The sequence below is a fragment of the Anomalospiza imberbis genome, chromosome 8 (assembly GCF_031753505.1).
Source record: "Anomalospiza imberbis isolate Cuckoo-Finch-1a 21T00152 chromosome 8, ASM3175350v1, whole genome shotgun sequence".
NCBI lineage: Eukaryota > Metazoa > Chordata > Aves > Passeriformes > Viduidae > Anomalospiza > Anomalospiza imberbis.
The window spans coordinates 32,257,734-32,277,633 of NC_089688.1; the positions used below are offsets into that span (position 1 = coordinate 32,257,734).

General features: G+C 47.5%; 2 protein-coding genes across 3 annotated transcripts in view; one reads left to right on the plus strand and one right to left on the minus strand.

Moving 5' to 3' along the window:
• OAT (ornithine aminotransferase) overlaps positions 1 to 19,900 on the minus strand; it is a 345,851-nt gene that overhangs the window by 75,796 nt on the left and 250,155 nt on the right. The window lies entirely within an intron of this gene.
• Positions 1 to 19,900, plus strand: part of LHPP (phospholysine phosphohistidine inorganic pyrophosphate phosphatase) — a 74,320-nt gene that overhangs the window by 46,997 nt on the left and 7,423 nt on the right. Inside the window, exon 7 of one of the 2 annotated variants that reach the window (XM_068198295.1) lies at positions 11,901 to 12,028. The exons of the other annotated variant lie outside the window; for it this stretch is intronic. Within the exon in view, the coding sequence (XP_068054396.1) occupies positions 11,901 to 11,979 (79 nt within the window). The 3' untranslated portion in view covers positions 11,980 to 12,028. The remainder of the gene's footprint in view (positions 1 to 11,900; positions 12,029 to 19,900) is intronic. 2 annotated transcript variants of the gene reach the window in all.

Below are 19,900 nucleotides of genomic sequence, written 5' to 3' on the forward strand. Positions count from 1 at the left end.
TTCCACACCTTCCATAGCCCAGGCTGTGTCAGAGGACGCTCTCAGGGCTGTTGGGAGGGCAGGTCCAGGCACCCACAGCCCGCGAGGCCGTGGAGGCTGAGGAAGGCAGCACTGGCTGCTGGCCGAGCCGTGGCAGCAAGCTGTGCCCTTCTGCACTGGCAGCCCCGAGATCTCCAAAATTGCTTGTCTGCAGATAATGATGAATAGTCCCTTTATGTAACTGAGTAGTGCTGGTGTCGCCTCCCTGAGAAAAAATCAGCAACCCTCCTCGAAGGGATGGAATTATGCTCCTTTGGCCATACACAGGCCACATAATTCACTGTAATTTTATTATCTCTGTGCACTCAGAACTACACCACATGGCTCTTCTGTAAGTGGTGAAGGTAAGAGGCTACACCAGCATGAATTTTCTTTAATAAGATTATACCATGATAATAGGCTTTGAGAATAATTCAGCTTCTAATGATTTTGTTCTTCCTTGCTTCCACATGATCAAGGGCAATATGCATTAAAGTTGTGGAGGCTTTCTTAATTATGGAGTAGTAAGTATATATTTTATATATCAGCTGTAATATTCAAAGGAAATTTTTGCTTTTGTGGGAAAAACTTACTTGGTGTTGCCATTTTCAAGGCTCTCTGTGTAAGCATGTGCAGACCTATGACAAATTTCTGCAATATAGTGGTGGTGTTTTTGTGGGAAAAATCCAAGTGTTGAAACACAGTGCAGCCAACCAAGCTGTCTGGAAGGGGGTCAACCTTGTAATACTTTAATCTGATTAAAAAAAAAAAAAGTAGTAGTAAAAATTAAAAATTATTTCTTCATGCAGATGAGTTGCCTAACATCAGGCATTCAAATTAGGGAAATGTTGGCTCGACTCCCCCGGGGCCTCAGTTTCCCTTTCAGTAAAACAAATGAAAGAGTCATTGGCGCTTTCAGACCTGCCTCGCTGGGTTATCCCAGCTGGTTTGTATTGCACCCTGGGAACACCAAGAGATTTGGTTCCCTGATGTTTGTAAAACTCTCTAAGATCTTTCGGGAAACACTGCAAAGCCTTATTTTAACATTCCCAGAGGCGGCGCTGGGTAACGGCTGTCACCCGGATTATACCCAGCCCTTGGAGAGCACGATTTTATCCACGATCCTGAAAGCTCCCAGCCCTCCGCGCTGCAGCTGGCCTGACCTTCAGTGCTATCTGAACCTGCTCTGCCATGTGCCAACCTCCCTCCAATCTCTGCTCTTCTGGATGAAATATGGCTCAACGCGGCCCGTTCTGAACAATAGCTCCTCAGTTAAATTCATATCAGCATCGTTCCTGACACAAGTGGGGAGGGTGGAGGCCCGGAGCCACACATCTATTAATCAGGGCTGGGTGTCACTTTGCAATTCAGAGATGGTTTGTGCGGAAGGAAGCCGAGCTCTGCAATGAAAGAGTTTTGAGGTTTGCTCTGAAAAGGCTTGTCACCACTCGTGACGTGCTTCCCCAGCCCAAGGCTGGGCCTTTGTGGCTTGCATAGGGTACCAAGAGGGCAGAATTCACACCAGCTGGTGAGTCATGGTGAAATTTGTCCCTTCTTCAAGGACCTCCCTGCATCCACCTGGGGAAGGAGGGAGACAGGTGTCCCTGCATCTCACAAAGCTTTGGAGTTCCATAAAGAATGAGGATTTGCAGCAGATGGGGCTTGCTCTGGAGTTGTTTGATCTAAGGCTGCTCACCAATGAGCAGCCATGGTGGTTTTCACCTGGCCATTGGGGTTTTCACCTGGGAATAGCAGCAGGAAACTTATTCCAGCTGGGATTTCAGGTTCAGGGTTGGAGGGAGAGCACCGGCCTTTCAAGCACTGCCTTGCTCTGCTGGCTGGAAGAAGGGCTGTGTAACTCAGCACTGCAAAAATCATCAGTTCCTGAGCTCTGCCTGCACTGGGTCTCTCCCTCCTTTTCCAGCAGAGGGGAAACAGCAGAATTTTTCCAGCTAATGAGGCACTGGAGTTGGGAAATGGGAAAGGATCAGGTGAGTTTTCCTCTGCAGTGGCAAAGGCCTTTCCCCACTGCTGTTAACCAGGAGGATTAAAGAGTGAGTTCTTCAGACAGTCCTCAGCTGTCGACCCCGAGCTGAACCCTTGGGTTAGGAGCTGACTTTTCATTTGGGACTGACAGACTTGAAAGCTAAATCAGAGCCCAGATGGCTTAGAAAAGCCCAGAGAGCTCCAACCTGAGAGCAGCTCTTGCCACGCACGTTCCCATGCTCTTTCAACAGGCCGGGGCTGCTGTGCCAAGTGTGATTTCAGAGGAAGCTTGGAAAGAAAGTCCAGCCCCGTCTGTCATCCTTTTTTTTCAGAGAACTTCTGGTGCCTTTGCCATGTGCAGAATAGCTGAGAGAAAGGGCTTTTACAAAGCTCGGAGCTGGGCTTCTGTGTGTGCTGCTTCCCTTCTTCCTAAGATGTGTTCTCTTCCTCCATGAGTCACCCCGTGGATGAGAACAAGAGACTTTTTAGGGAAAAGGAGACAAAATAGAAGCTGGCTCTTCAGAGCAGCTGTGCCGTGGCCGTTTGTTGGTGGATCTGGAAGCATCTGTCATCTTTAGCCCGGGGAGCTCAGTCCCAGGGCTGAATTACTGCGGCGTGCTCGCACGCGCGGCCGCGCGCTGGGCCGGGTGGCTGCCTGCCACCCCTGGCCCAAGGTGGGTGTGTGTCACAGGAGAAGCAGTTTGCACATCTACAAATACTCAGTGCCTGTGGGTGAGCTGCAGCCTGCGCCAGTCGGGCTGTTATAGTATTTTCTGGGGTTTGCTGCGAGGGCTGGGTGCTCCAGGGCTGAGGGATTTGCTTTGTTAACACCTGAGCAGTCCAAATCTGCCCTGCTGTAGGGGCACCTGTTTCTGTCCACATCCCAGGGAGGTGTCTCTGCTCTGACGTTGGTCTGGAAGGGGCTTTGGGGGCCTGGTGGCTGCTCCCTGCTCCTCCACGATGTTTTAGGACTCCAAACACTTCAGAAGTGGCTTTGCAGGTGTCCATCCAGCCTTGTCTCGGCACCCAGTGTGCCAGGCAAGCACACCTTGGCTCTGAGCAAGCACCCCTGCTGCTGCTTCATGGAGCTGTGAGCTGGAAAACTTCTAATTAAAGCCAGATTATTGGTCTTGGCCCTTCTTGTTACTGTTTTGATTTGGGGTTTTCTTTTTTAAGTCCCTTTAAGATGTCTGGATAGATGATATCAAGGTTAATTTGTTTGTGATGGAAGAAATGTTTTCACATGGTGGCTCAATGTTGTTGGAAAAGAGCAGAATTAATAGCTGCTCACTTAATCCTGATTAAACTGGCAGCTGGGAGATATTGATCAGTGTGTTCACAGCAAACTATCCCTCTCTAATGCTTGGGGTAAACAAGCCTGGGACTCTGGTTACCTTAACCCTTCCCACATTGGCCACCTCATGCACTGGGCAGGACCTGAACCTGTGCATCCTCCTGCTCCCCAGCAGAAGGGCTTTTTCTGGGCTTAGCTCCCTGGGGTATAGCCAGGCTGGCTTTGCCCCAAAATCTCCTGAGGCTGCAGAGCAGTCACCCAGGTCTGGGTGTTCCTGGGGAACCCTCTCTGCCAGGGACCCTCAGTGGCCCCCACTCCTGGCCACTGCCATCACATGGGGTGCTTGGAGCAGATCAGTGTTTCACAGAATCCAAAAAAGCTGCTCAGGGGGTTAGCAGCAACTGATTTTAGGAGTTTAAATAAAAAACAGGGCTTGGCCAGAGCAGGCACCCGCTTGGACCTGACCCCAGCTTTGCTGATGCTCCCGAATCCTGCCGCTCCCATCGCTGTCGGTCGTTTCTGACACACGATTTCTGGGGACAGATGGCAGGATAAACCCTTGCTCACCTCTCAGCCCACCTGCTTGATCGTGCTCTCACCCCCAAAGTCATAAACCAGAAGCAACTTTGAGGCTGCCAAGAGTGGGAAGGAGGCTCAGCAGCCCCAGCTTTCCTGCTCAGGCTTTATTGCTCTCAGCAAACACATGTTCCACATTCGAGTCCGTGCATTCTTAATGCAGCCACTGCCAGGCTGGCTCCAAACAGCACCAATTGCTCTGGCTTGGGTCTGTCTTTGCTATTCACGAGGTCACTGCATCTTTGCACCTCTGGCTGCTGCACTATGGTTGACTTCTTGTTAACACAGACCAGGTCTGGAAATACCTAGAACTGTCTTCAGCCTCCCAGGGAATGACTGGGACTCCTGGAGTGGATGGGGAGTAACATGACAAGGAACAGCTTTCCAGAGGCCACTCAGAAATGTGCTTTTCTCAGAGAGATGTGTACTGCAGGGGCTCAGTTTTATCCTTGCTAGAAATTCCATTTAGAAGAGCACAATTCCTGTTGGAGGTACCATAACTGTAACCAGTACTGGACCTGGCCCAGAATTAATGGCTCAGTACTTCTGGAAAAGATCAGTGTTTCTTTTGTGGATGTCAGATAAACTATTTTTCCAGAGGGTGAGTAGGAGACGAGGAAGGGAATTGACCTCCCTGATACCTTGGGCAGCATTGCTCCCAAAAAACAGCAGCTGGCTCTCCCCACCCTCGCTCTGCTTCTCCATCCTGGTGCTCTGCTCACCTCACACTTGATGGGATGAAGGTTCCTCACCGTCCCTAGTAGCCAAAGGAAAGTATTTCCCCAGATGTCCCTCCTCAGGTGGCACATGGCAGTCTTGCAGGAACGTGCATTGTGTGCTGTGAGGACAGGCACTGTTACAATCACTGTCTCTGGGCAAGCAGGCTCAGGCTTCCTGTTCTCTTTTTACCCTTGTTGCACCAAATGTTTGGTGCATCCACATGGTAGCTGACTTCCAGCCCACTCCTGTGTCTGTGGGCTCCAGCCTGGATGATGGATTGCCCTTTACCAAGCATTCTCTTGCTGACCACAGGGCCAGCTCATCCTCCTTGCGTCCAAGTTTACAAGGTACAAAGCCATGGCAGATGAAACCCATCTGCTGCAGGTGAGTGGAGTTAAGCTGTTTTACAGCTGAGGGAGCAGGCATAAATCACAATGGGGAAATTGATGGAGTTCTGGCTTTATTGCAGGGGCTGTTGCTCTGTTTTTCACACAGACAAGAGCATTGTGGCTGCAAGCTTGTAGTCCAGTTGTACCTTCAGGCTTCAGTGCCCTTCCTGCACTCCCTGGGGTCGATGGCATCACTCAGCTCTCCTTTGGGCACAAGCCTAACTCCCAGAAACCACCGTGTTGGCAGAGGCTCATCCTGCCACTCCCCAGGGGACTTGACTCCTGCAAGTGATCCTTTAGCATATTTGCATTTGGATTTTCTTCATTCCAGCCTGGGCACGTAGGGGTTCTCTCTGCTGGCTGCTCAGCCATCAGGGCCCACTCAGGACTGACCGCAGCATATTTGTGCTTTGTAGGATTCTTTCAAGTCCCAGGGAGGTGCTGGGTGAGCGGTGGGGGTGTGTGAGGGCATCCAGAGGGATTTCACACCTCACACTCATCAGAACCTCTGAACCATCAACAAGAGGCTGCATTTTTTCCTCAACTCCTGCCAAACCTTGGTCCTTTCTTCCATCCTCCATATGCTGCCTTGTTGGCCTGAACAGCCATCTCTTAATCTAAGTCTGTCTGAGGAGAACCAGTTAGTAAAACATCCTTAATTAACCTTGCTGGGTTCAGCCTAAAAGCAAACCAGAGCTACTGAGGTGCTGCTGTGCTTGTGTCACCAGCTGCTCTCATTTGTGAGGGAGAAGACACAGGTGGTGTTTGCTCCTCAGAAGCAGGGATTTGATGTGCCTCCCAGTGCTGCTGGAACAGGTTGTGGATCTCCCAGTCCCCATCCCTTTTCTCTCCTTTGATTTGCAAGAGCCTTGCAGTGGCTCGTTGAGTCTCCTTCTCGCTCAGTTAAAAGCTGAACCAGCTGAAGCTGCAGCACTGGAGGCAAAATTGTTTTCCTACTCAGAAGCAAGAAGGGGCTCAGGAGCAATTTGGTCTCCTACTCAGGAGCAATTTGGGCTCATTCCTCAACAGCCCATTTCCCTTTAGTAGGTCAAGAGACTCTGCTCTTGGTTTACTTAGCCCAAACAGCTTCCCTGTGGGAAATCTGGTCCTTTTCCCCTCTTCTGGAACAGAAACAGGAACAGGAGATAGGAGGGTTTGGCCAAGTGGATTGTGATTTGGATAAATACATGAATACATGGGTCATTGGGCAGATAGGTGGTTATTTTAACATCTGAAGCAAAGAGAAATGCTCCCTTCTTTTATTATTATACCTGGAGACATGGAGCAGAAGACTCTTCATTGTTTAAGCTAGGAGACTTTAGGGTAGCTGTTGATTCCAGCTTATGTTTGGAAAAATCTGGTGGAGCCACAGAGTGGATTTGTTCACAATAAATGAGACCTAAGACAGTGGAAGGTGGTGGGTGAATTATCCATCAGGTAGGACAAGGCTTTTGAGGGAAATGAAGAGGCTCCTGCTATGATTGCTGAAGTCAGTGCATTATTTCTGTCTGTTTGACTCCCCTCCACTCTGCCTGGAGCGACGTGTGTTTCATGGCCCTTCAGAGAAAGCAGCTCGTCTTTCATGTTCACGGCGCGCTCGCGTTTCCCCCGTCCTCGTCTCACAGCTCAGTCTCACTGATATTATGACAGAACGTGTTCAGTGCACAGAACTATTAAAAATGTAGCTCATATGGTGCTGATGGGAGGCTGACATCTCCTGAATAATTTATTTTAACTGGAAAGATTTGTAACACTTAAGCGATAGCGGGACTCTTTGTTTTAACTCTTCCTGAGGCGGCTGCTTGTTGTGATTCTCTTGTTTGGGCAAAAAGTGGCTCAGCCTGTTCGAGGCCAAAGCCACCTCCCTCAGGGACAGTCAGACTGCTGGCCATGGTCCCTTGGAGGCTGGAGAACCCCAGAAGAGCTCCAAAAGGAAGCTGGAGGTGTTGGAAGAAGCAGTCTCAGTTGGATTTCACCTGCCTTGGGAATAGCGAGCATTTTCCAGTGTGGAGGATTGAAACAGGCTGCAAAATATTTACACTAAGCAAGGAATGGCTGGCTACCTTTAATTCCTGGCAGCAGCTCCCTTCCTTGGGGCAGTGACTGTGAGTACCTGCTCTGGGGAGTAGCTGCTGCCATCCCCCTTGCCATGGGGAAAGACCTGATGTGTTGCTGGGCTAGGGGTTTCCACAGGGTCTTTTCCAGTCTTAACAATCCTGTGATTCCATGGGTATGGATGGAAGGAAGTCAAGCCATTGCTTTCTTGTGTACATTCAGTAGAATACAATACTTTCTTGTTTTCAGTAGAAACTTTGTGCATTCTTTCACACAAGCCAACAACCTGAATTTCTGAATTCAGGCAGAAATGCCATCACGAGGGGGGCTTTTCAGTTGAATTCTTGGTATCAGTGTTAGAAAGGCCAAGATCATTTTTGTGATGATCATCTAAGAGGGCTCTTCCTCTTTTTTATCATTACACATAGAGAGACAAATGCTGCTCTCAGCTGCAAGGAAGCAATTCCCACTCAAGTGAATGGAAGCTGCTCAGAGAGGCCGGAGTTTATCCCATAGTTTATATACAAATTTATCACTGAAATTGCTGTGCCCACACCCCGTGCCTGCTTCAGTCCAGAGGGCCTCAATGCTGACTTACAAACAACTCCTCCTTATTTTGTCTCACCCTTCTTCCTCTTATTGATGGTTGTGTTCCTTGCAGGGTTGTTTTGCTGCCTTTCAGTCTTCCTCCAGGTTCCTACCAAAACCGAGTTTAACACCTTAGGTAAGACAGAGTCTGTCCTTAAGGGGTGCAAAATCCATGTTGGTGAGAGGGAATGGGAAGACAGAAATCCTGCTATTTCTGGTTTACACGTGAGGTCCTGCAGTGTAGAAGGTCAAACTCTGAAATTCTTGGAAGTCAATGCCAAAATCCATTGATGGCTCCCAGCTGGCCAGGGCATCATCCCAAACAGTTTGTGGCGGATCCATTCTCTTTTTGGCCACAGATTTATCCATCACTCTGAATCTTCTCCCTGCCTAGGGTCTGGAATCACCTCTCTCTTCTGTATCTGTTTTTTCCCTAATGAAGTTCTGAGCTGCTCACACAAAGGAGCAAGGTGTTGTTATTCTCATGTTTCAGTTGTGGAAACCAAGAAGGGCCAAGTGGTGCACCCGAGGTCACACACCAGTGTCAGAAGCAAAAGTAGGTTCTCCTTCCCAGTCTCTTTCATAAACCCAAAGAGCGATAAAATGAAACAAAGGTTCATAGCAAGAAAACTGGATTGGAACCTGCAGCAGCCCAAGATCAACCATGGAGACCCTGTGGCTCAGTACAAACCCTGGAGTTAATGACCTCTGCAAAACCAATGTATTTTTATGTACTAAATTCCAAGAAAAAATTAAATCTTCATTAATTATCAAGACATGAACTAGTAGGAGGAAAGAGCCAGAGTCTTTAGGTTACATTCATCTAAATCCATCACCTAGTGAAAATTTATATTACGAATAAATACACCCTAGAAACTAGTTCAATAAATTTTTCCTATTGTAACAAGTTGTCTTCCTGCTTTATGTATCATTTTAAAGGAAGGTAATGGAATATAAATTTTCTCCATCTACAGAGAAATAGACATCCAAATGCTTGTAAGTGTCTGTGAGTAGCCGTGTTTTGGGGATAGTGCTGACATCTGCATAGGGCATGTTGGACTGAGTCTGACTGACTTCAATAGCTGTTGGAGTGGAAACCAGCACTGATCTCCAACCTGGGGAAAATTCTCCTCAATTCCAGCTTCTTTGTGCATTAGAAATTACTTTCAAATGTTTGAAACTCAATAGCGGTTGCCAGAATCTGCGTTGCCTCCCAAGGAAAAAACTCTTAATTTCTTCGTGTTTAGAGGCCAAATATGTGGCTAAACTAAGCTTGATGATAGCTGAGGTTTGGTTTTGGGCAGATTGTGAGTCCATGTACAGTTAGTGCCTGGAATATGCACACAGCTGGACTGTGCTGGGGCTGTGTCTGTGGAAATGTAAAAATATTACTCTTAAAAATAAGTTAATCTTTCCCACATTTCCTGCTATGGTTAGAGGTGATTTTCTCATTGTTTTGTTCTCAGCTGTCTCAGTGCTTTGAGTCCTCCTGCCCGAAAGTCTCTTCTTGCAGTCATTTCTCAGCCTCATGTGTTATGTATACATGAAAAATGGTTGGTTGAGTAAGAGCTTTCTTGGTTTCAACCAGAAAAGAACTACATGAAGTCACTAGAAAGCGACTTTTATGAAGAAAAGCTCATAAGTACTCATAAAATCAATCAGATATAGCGGGCCTGGCTGTGTGCAGAAGTAAACTGGTCAATTTTAAGGCTTCATGTTTTAATGCCTGTGTAATTCAAGTGCCCATTTGCACTCCACTGGCTCTGCCAGCTTCCCACTGCCTGTTTTACAGCACGGGGTGCAGGCTCAGGGCCACATTAAGTTGTCAGATGCAGGAGGATGTTTCCTGCAGCCCTGTCCCTGCAGCAGCAAAGAATATTGCACTGCTTCAAAACTGCAAGGAGAGGGTTATAAAATTATCATGCCTGTAAATTCCAGCTGCAAACCATATGATTGCAAAGCCCTGCTCCCCATCCCTGTTTAAAATGACTCTTTCCTAAGCCTCCTCAACATCTGCCTGGCCTGGAAGTGCAGTTTTCCCTGTGCTCAGTCACACGCTTAGTGAACACCTTGTGCTGGGACTAAGAGGTCTTAAAAAAAAACAAAAAACACTGTGCAGCTGATGAAGTGTTTGCTTAGGATTAGGTGCCGTGGTTAATATAAGCATTAAAAAATGTCTCTGGCCACTGTCCTGTGTCACAGCGGCCTCATATTTCCTCTCCTCTGGAGACGGATGTACATCTGGTTTGGGTGGCTTTTGTCCTAGTCCCTGGCCACAGAAAGAAAAAGGAATACTGGGCTTCTAAGGATGGAAAGTTATGTGGCGGTGCTAAATATATCAGCATTTCTTGGACCTGAGCTTAGCGAGATAGGCTGTTCCAGCAGCACTTCCAGCACAAGAGGCAAGGCTGCCCGTGAGGGCTGTGTTTTGAAACAGGGAGGTGCATCCACGTGTAAGGCAGAGCTGGAGAGCAGGGCTGCCCTTGGGAAGCTGCATCCCAAGGCAGGGCAGAGCCCCTGCGAGCCCTTGGATGTGTCTCCTCTTCCCCAGAGCGATCGAGTTACACGCCTTGAGCTTTGCCATAGTAGCAGAGGAAGGGGAGAGTACAAAGGTTATGGAAAACAAAACATTAATTTTCGGGACCAGCTGTGTTACAAGCAAGCTGCAGCTTTATTTATACCCACAGCATCGTGTCCATAAATCAGGGCTGCTCTCCAGCAAGGCATTTAATGAGAACTATTAAATGATTTCATGATGTACTCATTGTTACCATCTGATAAAAACCAGCGCTCCCTCCAAGGACCAGGACTTTTCAGTTGTAGCTTTTGGTGGGGGAAGGAGGTGTGTGGGGCAGCCAAGCGCTCGGCAGATGAGTTCTCCAAACCTCTCTGGGCACACCCTGTGGAGAGGATCCATCGGCTCAGCCTCCTTGCAAGTTTCAATCGAGGACATGGACTGTGGATGTGAGCAGCCTTTGGAGTTTATGCAACTCCTTTTGTAGAGAAAATACCTGATCTGACCTCTCCTCCACGTGCCAGGGTAAATCACAGCATTGCTGTGGAGGTGGGTGCTGCTCTCCCAGGCCTGCACGAGGCTGGACCCCAGCCCGTGGTGCACGAGGAATCACAGAATGGTTTGGGTTGCAAGAGACCTTAAGGCTCTTCCAATTCCAGCCCCCTGCCGTGGGCTGTGACAATTTCCACTAGCCCAGGTTGCTCTGGCCTGGAGCAGGGAGTCAGGGAGCTCCACAGAGCCATGCACAGCCGCCGCCTGTCTCCCGTCCTGTTCTTGGTGGTGGTGGGGTGGCAGTTCAAGCCAAAGGGATCATGCCCAATGCAGGGTGGCATCCTGGAGGCTCCCCGTGACCCTGGGGCTTGTCCACATGTGATGAGGGGGGCACAGGTCCATCTACAGCCTTTCCTGGACCTTCCCCTGGATTTTCAGGCTGGATCTGATGGCTGCACAGAGCCCAGTGAGGCTCCTTTGTCACGAGCGTGCCCAAGCACTAAAATCACAGGGATGGCTAATTTATGTGAGAAGGTTTTCTGTGAATCACTGGGAGGATGATGTGCCCGGAGCCTTGCCCCTCTCCAAGTGCTTAATTGCTAATCAGAGGCTGGATTCAGCAGCTCCCATTCTCTGACACTTTCTGTCTCCATCAATAACACTGGAGAGGCTCTTGCTTTACAACAAAGATGTTTATCTTGCCCGAAGTTGTGGGAAGCTGTAGGAGGCTGTCCTTTCTTACTGCAGAGCTCTAATGGGGTAAACAGTTGCTGTTACTTAGTTTCCAGCCAGATTATTCAGAATGGGGGCTGGGAGGAGGATTCCTTAATTAATCCTTTGGGAAAGTGGTTGGGACTCTGGCTTGTTGTTCTGGGTTTGTATCTAACCAGCATCTCCCAGATGCAGAGTAGTGAAACCCAGGTCCACATGTCACCTTGCATTTCTGCATTCCTCAGATGGGTAATATTTCTTCTTCCTTTAAGCCACCTGCCCCTTTCTCTGGGATGGAACTAGATGGTCTTTAAGGTCCCTTCCAACCCAAACCATTCCATGGTTCCCTGAGTATTTTTTCCCCCAAAAGAAGGAAGTGCCCTTTCCTGGGGAGGAAACAACTGTGTGCGAGTGGCAGCATGGTTTAACATTAAAGCTAATTATTAAATTTAGATCGAAACAATCATAAAACCTGCAGAGTATTGCATATGTGATGAGCTGCTCAAGCAACCAAACACACACATGTGGTATTCTTAAATGTTCATTGCTTTCTCAGGACATGCCCATTTGCAGGGACTTCAGACAACTCCAGGCTGCCTTGCTGTTTTTTCCATCCATGTGAGTGTATGAAATGAGAGTGAGGTGCACAAACAGGTCTGGAGGAAGGTTTTCCATTAGCTGCAGGTAGTAATTTATGGTGGGAAAGCAACAGGCAGTGAAACTCTTTACATTGCTGAGCATTAATGTATAGTGCTGGAAGTTAGAACATTTCCTTTAATGTTTTACTTGATGAAGATGAAGTCTCTTCCTTTATGATCTGCTAAATCCCTGTCCACGCAAAGACTTGGGTGGTTTGTTTCAAAAAATTCTTTATTATATTTATGTACATTATACTTATATAGCACACACCCCCCAAGCCACTGCTTCATTTTAGACTGAGAAAAAACATCAGAGGATTGATCAGCCCTCCACAGGTTGCTCTGTGCTGCTTTGAATGCAATTGGAAGGGGATTGGCTTATTGTTGGGTTGTTTTTAACCCCACAGACAAATATCTCCACCCTGAAATGCCTTTGGAATTTAGCAATATGTGCAGACCACAGCCTTGGCTGTCCCACCTCCAGCACAAAGTATACCTTTGAAGTATTAGATTTTCTCAAAGGTATCGAGCATGGTATGTAAATAGATTTCATTTAATCCAGGTTGGGTTACAGAAGCACAGCTAAAACCAGTATTATGGGCTGTTCATTTCTATAAAGGATCAGTTTTCACTTGAAGCTGATGCAAAGGGAGGAAACTGGTCTCAACCACAATGCTTAGATAAAAGCAAATACTGCAGATACCAAGAAGGTGAAGCAGTTACCATGCCACTGCTCTTGTTTGTTTGGGGTTTTTAGTCCTCTGTTCTAAAGCTGTTAAATCTTTTTTCTTTTTTTTTTTTTTTTTTTTAATTTCATGGTTAAGAAATGTCCCAAGTTCAGTCTGATCCTAAGAAATGGGAAAGCCTTGCCAGCTACACTGGAGGTGGAGAAGCCCCTGGACACCCCTTTCATTCCCAGCCCTCTTGGACATCTTACACAGTCTGATCCTTGGCTTCTGGGTCTTGGAGCTCATGAAGAGCTGACTCAGAAACTGTCTCAGCCCTACGAGGGTGAATGTGGCAGGGTTTGAAAGCAGCAGTGGTGCCTGGTGCTCTTCTGAGTGTGCCAGGTGTGGTACAAACTCATCCTGCTGGATGATTTTGTGGTTCCAGGCTGTGGTTTGCACGAGTGATAACAGCCAGCAATAAACTCCTATGGGAAATGTCCAGCCAGTCCCACAAAAACTAATTTAAAAAAGCTATTTGGAGGTGGCCATAGTATTAACCATTGTATTTATGAAGGTGGAAGGGACTGACAGAGAAAATGATGCTGGAGGATGTGCAAGTTAGCACAGGACACAGACCGAACCTGTGCAACTCCCTGAACTGAAACCAAGCATCCCAAGCTCAGGTACTCATCACTCAGTTCTCACAAATTTGGGATTATCTCTTTGACAACACGCAGCAAAATCCCTGTTGACATGACTTGGTATTTGACAAACTCTTGGAAGGCTTCAGCCAGGGCTTGGCTCTGAGCCTGCACTAAGCACACGAGCAGCCTCCTCCATCCGAGGAGCTGGAAGTCAGAGCTGGAAGGAAGCAGGTACAGACCTTGGCCTGTTCTCTGTGTCCAGCCCAAGGGCTGGGTGCCAGGAGCGTGGGGATTTAATCCCTACGCTAACACTGTTAGTTCAGTGCACTTTCCGTAATCCATTCTCAAGCACGAGCCTAGATGTGGTTTGACACCTTGAAAAATGTGCTCGCTGGCTTCCCTCAGCCCAGCGCTCCCTCCTGCGTCCTGCCGGGGTGGAGGAGAGCCAGGAGGAGGAGGAAGAGCCCACAGCCATGCCTGCAGCCTGCCTGCAGCACTGGTGTTTCCAGGGAGACTGTGCTGCCTGTTTCCTGCAGTGCCTCCAAGGAGCCCTGGGATCCTTGGACGAAGCGCGGTCCGCAAGCGCAGCTCGTCCTCATCCTTTGAACAGCTTCCCACCTTTGTGAGCCTGATCTGCTGAGGACATCCTGCCTTCCTCTGGAGGGAGGCAGCCCGGCCTGAGGTCCCCATTGCCAATTAAAGAGTGGAAGGGATCCAGTGTGGGCTGGCTATGGCTGGTCCATACAGAACTGTATTGTTTTCTGCTGGATTTAGGATCTTACGCCCCAGCGACCCCATTCAGTTACCTGGAGGCTGCAGGCACATGGCACAAAGTTTCCCTCATTACCTGCTCAACAGCTCAGCAAATCTGGGTTTTTTCATCTGTGAAACAAAGCAAAAAGCAAACCTGATCAGTTCCGTCACTTCATAGAATCATGGAATAGTTTGGATTGGAAGGGACCTTAAAACCCACCCAGTGCCACCCCCTGCCATGGGCAGGGACACCTTCCACTATCCCAGGTTGCTCCAAACCCCATCCAAGCCTCTTGAAAACTTCCAGATATTGATAAATATATCTCCCAAGCAAATGAAGTTTCATTTCCTTGGCACTGTGGTCTTGGAAGGGAAGGCAGACAGACATACAGGCCATACAGACTTTCAAAGAGAACATTGTGAAGATCTCATTTACAGAATTGCTTAAGCAAATGAGCCATAATTTGGAATAACTTTAGTAAATTTTCTGCTTTAGAAGGGGCAGGAGTTTGTGAGGAGCAGGGCTGAGTTATTCGGGTGGCTCTGTGTGCTCAGGTGTCTCTGAGCCCTTCCAGAGGGCATCAATCATGCACTGACTCAAAGCCAATGCAGAACTCCTGGGGTTTAGCCCAAATATTTATTCCCTTTTGTTATATCAGTTCAGCATGAGCACGTTTAGAGAGTTCCTGACATCCTTGAGTGAGGTTGGATGTAATATTCCTATCTGGAATCTGATCTGGGAAGAGAAGTCAGACATGCCGTTACCTTGTCCAGGCCGAACAATTTTGCAGACAAAAATACAAATTTTGCCTTAATTTTCCAGTGTAGGTGCTTTTTTGGCTTCCCACGTGAGAAGGGTTTTGGAGCAGGGTGGTGCTGGTTCCCAACACGTGTGTGAGTTGGCTGTTCCTGCCCTTTGGAAGGAGAACTGGCTGCATGTCTGTGTGCTTGGGTTTCCTGGGAGTGGCACAGATAGCTCATAGTTTCATTCTCATTTAAAATTAAAGCTGATTTAGTGAGCAGCATCTGGAGACAAATATTATTCTCCTTAGGGTAGCTCAAATTCTTCTTTGGTGAGAAACAGTCTTTTAAAGCTGTAACTTGGAGTGTCTTGTCTCGAGGGTTGCACTATCAGTGCCAATCTGGCCTAGTACTTTTTAAGTCACACTTCTCCAAGCAGCATTTGAAACCTTAAATTAAGACTTCTTTCTTTTATAATCTGCAAAGCTCCTTTCTTGCTAGAATCTGCATCTGCCAGAGTTCTGTGACTTAAATCTCCGTGAGATGCTTTGCAAATGTAGAAGCCAGCATTCATTTTACACCTTTCATAGGGATTTTGTAAGCGATGTATTAAAGGAAAGCAATGAAATATTCTCTTAGGCTAAGGTCTTTAAAAGTATCTAACAGAGTAAGATGTCTAAGCACCACTGAGCTTTACATTCAGCCCTTGAAATTATTCTTTCTCACTCCTGTGTAATATTAAATCTGATTAATAGCTAATGCATCAGCTCCATTTAAGATGCACATCTGTTTGTGTGTATGCACAAGAAAATATTTATGTCCAAATTCTTTCTCAGGGGCATTTAAAATTATTTTCTACTGAATTGAGTAAGGTCATCTGGCAAAGCCAAGCAGGTCTTCAATAATTAATCCAAGCAGGCAGAGCTGAGTCTCAGGGTGCTTGCAAACACCCTGTTAGACTGGATAGTTTGGCAGAGCAGGGGCAATTCTCAGATTTTCTCAGAAAACAAGCAAATGTGCGTTTAACTTTTGAGGGGGAGAGGGAGGCTTTGCTTTTATTGGAAACAGCTGTGCTGTGCTTGCACTGCAGCACTTGGTGCATCCACATGTGCAGTCAGAGCTTCTGGTCCCCCAGTGCCCCCCAGGCTAGCCAGGGGGTCATTGCACTGACACCAACATGCCTGGCATCCATGGCTCATTTCCACCCTGTGCTCACAGCCTGCAGGAGCACAAGGGGTTGGATTTATCTCACTAAACTTTATCTAAACTTTCATGAGAAGTTTGATTCTTTACACCTAACTCTGGCTCTGGCTGTCCAAGAACTGGCTCTGGGGTATGAGCTTGTCATCTGGTTTAAATGGAATCAGTAGGGAAAAGAATCATCTCTTCCAGAGGTTGTTTCCTATCCAGACTTGTTATCTAAGGAACTGGGATGAACGTGGGATGAATAAGAAGGGGGAAGAAAGCTGGTGAAGAGTCTGGAGCACAAGTTCCATAAGGAGCAGCTGAGGGAGCTGGGAAGGGGCTCAGCCTGGAGAAAAGGGGGCTCAGGGGGGACCTTGTGGCTCTGCACAGCTCCTGCCAGGAGGGGACAGCCGGGGGGTCGGGCTGTGCTCCAGGGAACAGGGACAGGAGGAGAGGGAACGGCCTCAGGCTGGGCCAGGGGAGGGGCAGGGTGGACACCAGGAGGAATTTCTCCATGGAAAGAGCTGCCCAGGGCAGTGGTGGAGTCCCCATCCCTGGAGGGATTTAAAGGACCTGTGGATGTGTTACCTGGGGACACGGGTCAGTGCTGGCCTTGGCAGGGCTGGGGGAGCAGTTGGACTCAGTGATCTCAGAGACATTTTCAACAAAAGTGATTCTGTGGTTCTGTGTGTACTTCCCCTTCCCTGTCTGTCCTGAGCAGGAGGTTCCTGAAGAGGTTCAGGTGCCCAGCCTGGGCAGAGCATCTTGTTTTTGGACAGACAGCTCTGGGTGAAATGGGTCTGGGCCAGCCTGTTGGGAAACCTCAGGTGACTGAGAGTGAATGTTCACCTCTGCAAGTAGCAGAAGCATTTTGTGCTGTAAAACGTTTGTGTGTTTCCTCTGGCTGTTCTGGTTGGCCTAACAGAGTACATTGAACAAATATTACCAGTGCACTCCAGGATGGCAGTCCCTGATGCAGTAACTCCCCTCCACCTGTGTTTTCTCAGGAGACAAATCCAGCACCCACCACCCAGCATGGAGCCAGGCTTTTGAACCATGATGGCTTCTCCTTTGGATTCAGGGTTGGATGGGACCACAGCAGCTCAGAGCCCACAAGATACCTGGATTGTGGGCAGAGAAGAAGGGAGCAGAGCCCCTTGAGGCAGAAGGGACTGATTGGGTGTCCCCCCATCCTGTGCCCACCAGGTTCCAGCTTTCCCTGTCCGTACCAGCTGTTCCCAGGACACGTGTGCAGCTGTTTTGGGATTAGCAGGCTGGGAACCAGTCCAAAACCAGATCAGGCATGTGTGCTGCTCCCTCTCCTCCACCATAATGCTGGTATGCACACTTCTAATGCCTGGCCCCTGCTGAACTGGTCTGGCTGTGCAAGATGAGAGAGCTCTGCAGTTTTGACGGGAAAATTGCTGCCCGGATGCCGGAACACCAGTGCTGTGCTTGTTTAAATATTTGTTCAAACCAGCTCGACTTTCCAGTGCGTCTTTCCATGAGGGAATTTGGAGGTAAGGGAAAGAAGTCAGCACTGATAAAATCTCATGCTCTGGTCTAATGACATGAGAGCATTTAGCCAGGAGTAGCCTCTGTCCCAACAGCAGCACTTCACATCCCGTCTTCCCATCACCATCCTGCCTTCCTTCGTGCCTGCTTCTTACTATATAGGTGTGTATATATCCTCTGCACTGACTTTCAGGACTTCTGTTCTCCAGAGCTTTTAATCTGGCATGTTCACATGTGCTGGGTTTCCTGAGAGAGAAAATAAATAGGGATGGGTGGAGGAAAACAGCTGCCATCATCTGCTTCCTCAGCGCTGTGTGCTCAGAGTGCAGGGTGCACTGCAGAAATGCCAGGAATTGGGGTTCCTCAAGGGTTAATTTGCAATCACCACCAGTAAATGTCATGCCTGTGGAGAGGAGTATGGGAAATACTTGTGCTGACTCTCTCCCAAGCTTTTTATGTGAAACCATGGGATTTTGCTCCTGCCAGCCTCCAGCTCCTGATCTGTTCTCTCACCTCTGGTCATTTAACTTCTTTATTTTGACAAAGTCCCACTTGGTCTCCCTGAACCTCTTCATATCTGTGGTTGCAATCCCCATTTCCAACCTGTTCCTTGCTTCCCAAAGTGATGTCCTGCACCAGATCTTGGCAGTTTAAAAAGACCTGGTGGAAAACCAGAGCAGAGTGCAGCAGGGACACCAAGCACTCCTCATGTGTGACATTCACATTCTCTAAACAGAGAGATATAATTCTGTCTCTCAAGATTTCTTAGAAAAACACAGAGGGAAAAAAAAAAAACCAATCTTTATCTCTACTCCTTTATTTTCCCCATGTAAAATATAGCATAAAAGTTATTTATCTAAAGTAATTACTTAATTAAATTCTAGTAAAAGTTAACGTCAATAACCAGTCAAATCCAACTGTATCTCTGACTTGCACCAGTCACAAGTTTATTAAATAAATAAATAAATAACTATTTTAAAAATATAATATCTCTTTAAATAATATATTAATATAATATTGTATAGTTTTAATACTCAATCACCTCTTTTAGCCCTACCAGTGCTCTCAGCACCCTCTTCTAAGCAGTTATTTCTGGAATTGTATATCTGAGATCTTTGGTTAGAGCATCTCCATGCAGCCAACTGATTAGAAACTAACAAATTCCAATTAAACACTTCCAATTAAATTTTCAGCAGATGTATGTTTGAAAAGTACAAGTCTTCACCCCAAGAAGTGCATTGAAATCCAGAAAAAAACAAGAATCTGGGGAATGGCAACCTTCTAGTGCTTGAAGGGGCTGCAGGAGACCTGGAGAGGGAATTTGGGTGTGGCATGGAGTGACAGGATGAGGGGGAACAGCTTCCCAGTGCCAGAGGGCAGGGTTAGATGGGATTTTGGGAATTAGGAATTGTTCCCTGGCAGGGTGGGCAGGCCCTGGCACAGGGTGCCCAGAGCAGCTGTGGCTGCCCCTGGACTGGAAATGTCCAAGGCCAGGCTGGACAGGCTGGAAGCAACCTGGGGAGGTGGAAGGTGTCCCTGCCCATGGCAGAGATAACTTTAAGGTCCTTTCTAACACAAACCACTCCATGATGCTGTGTTTTCTAGCATTTGTCAATTTAATTTAATTTTATTTTTAGGTAAGCTATGCAGAAGGATAACTCCCTGTGCCCTCAGTCTTAGTACTGTCCACGTGTTGAGATATATTACCTGGAGAAGTGTTGGACTTAATCTGGTTTATTCTGCTCAGTTAAAACTGCAGCAGTTTAACATAAATGGGAACAATTAAGTCGCGAGCCCACAGATTTCCTTCAGGTGTTAGCAAACAATTTGGCTGTAATTTCCACCGGTTTGTGGATGCTTGAATTTAAATGAGTCACAATTAAACACAATTAGTGGTGTGTGAAGTTCTGGGAGGCAAGAGGTGGGCAGTGGAGGATGCTGGTTTGCTCTGACACAGGTTTGCTTTGTTTGGAGCTCTCCAAAATCAGTCTTTTAACCACAAAAGCCTCTCTTCCTATCCCAGGGATCTGTCCATGACATGAGAGGGTCCAGGTATGGGGTTTCCTGGAGTTCTGGGAGCTGCTCCAGCCCTGGGTGCTGTTACTGACTTCGGTGCAAGTTTTTCTCTAATTGTATGATCAGGAAATGTGCTCTACAACCATGCCTCAGCTGTCCATCAGGGACCTGTCAGTCATTGTGATTTATCTGGGTTTTCAGTGCCAAACTGATTAAATTGCATGTTTCACAAAAGGGAAAAAAAAAAAAAAAAACAAAAACAAAAACCAGAGTTTCATTCATGGCACCAAATCTAATTATTGCATCTTTCCAAAGCAACCAGCAAAGGTTACAGTGTCTGCATTCCTCATGAAGGAAACCTTGTTAAACTCAGTCTTGCATATTTCACAGCCATGG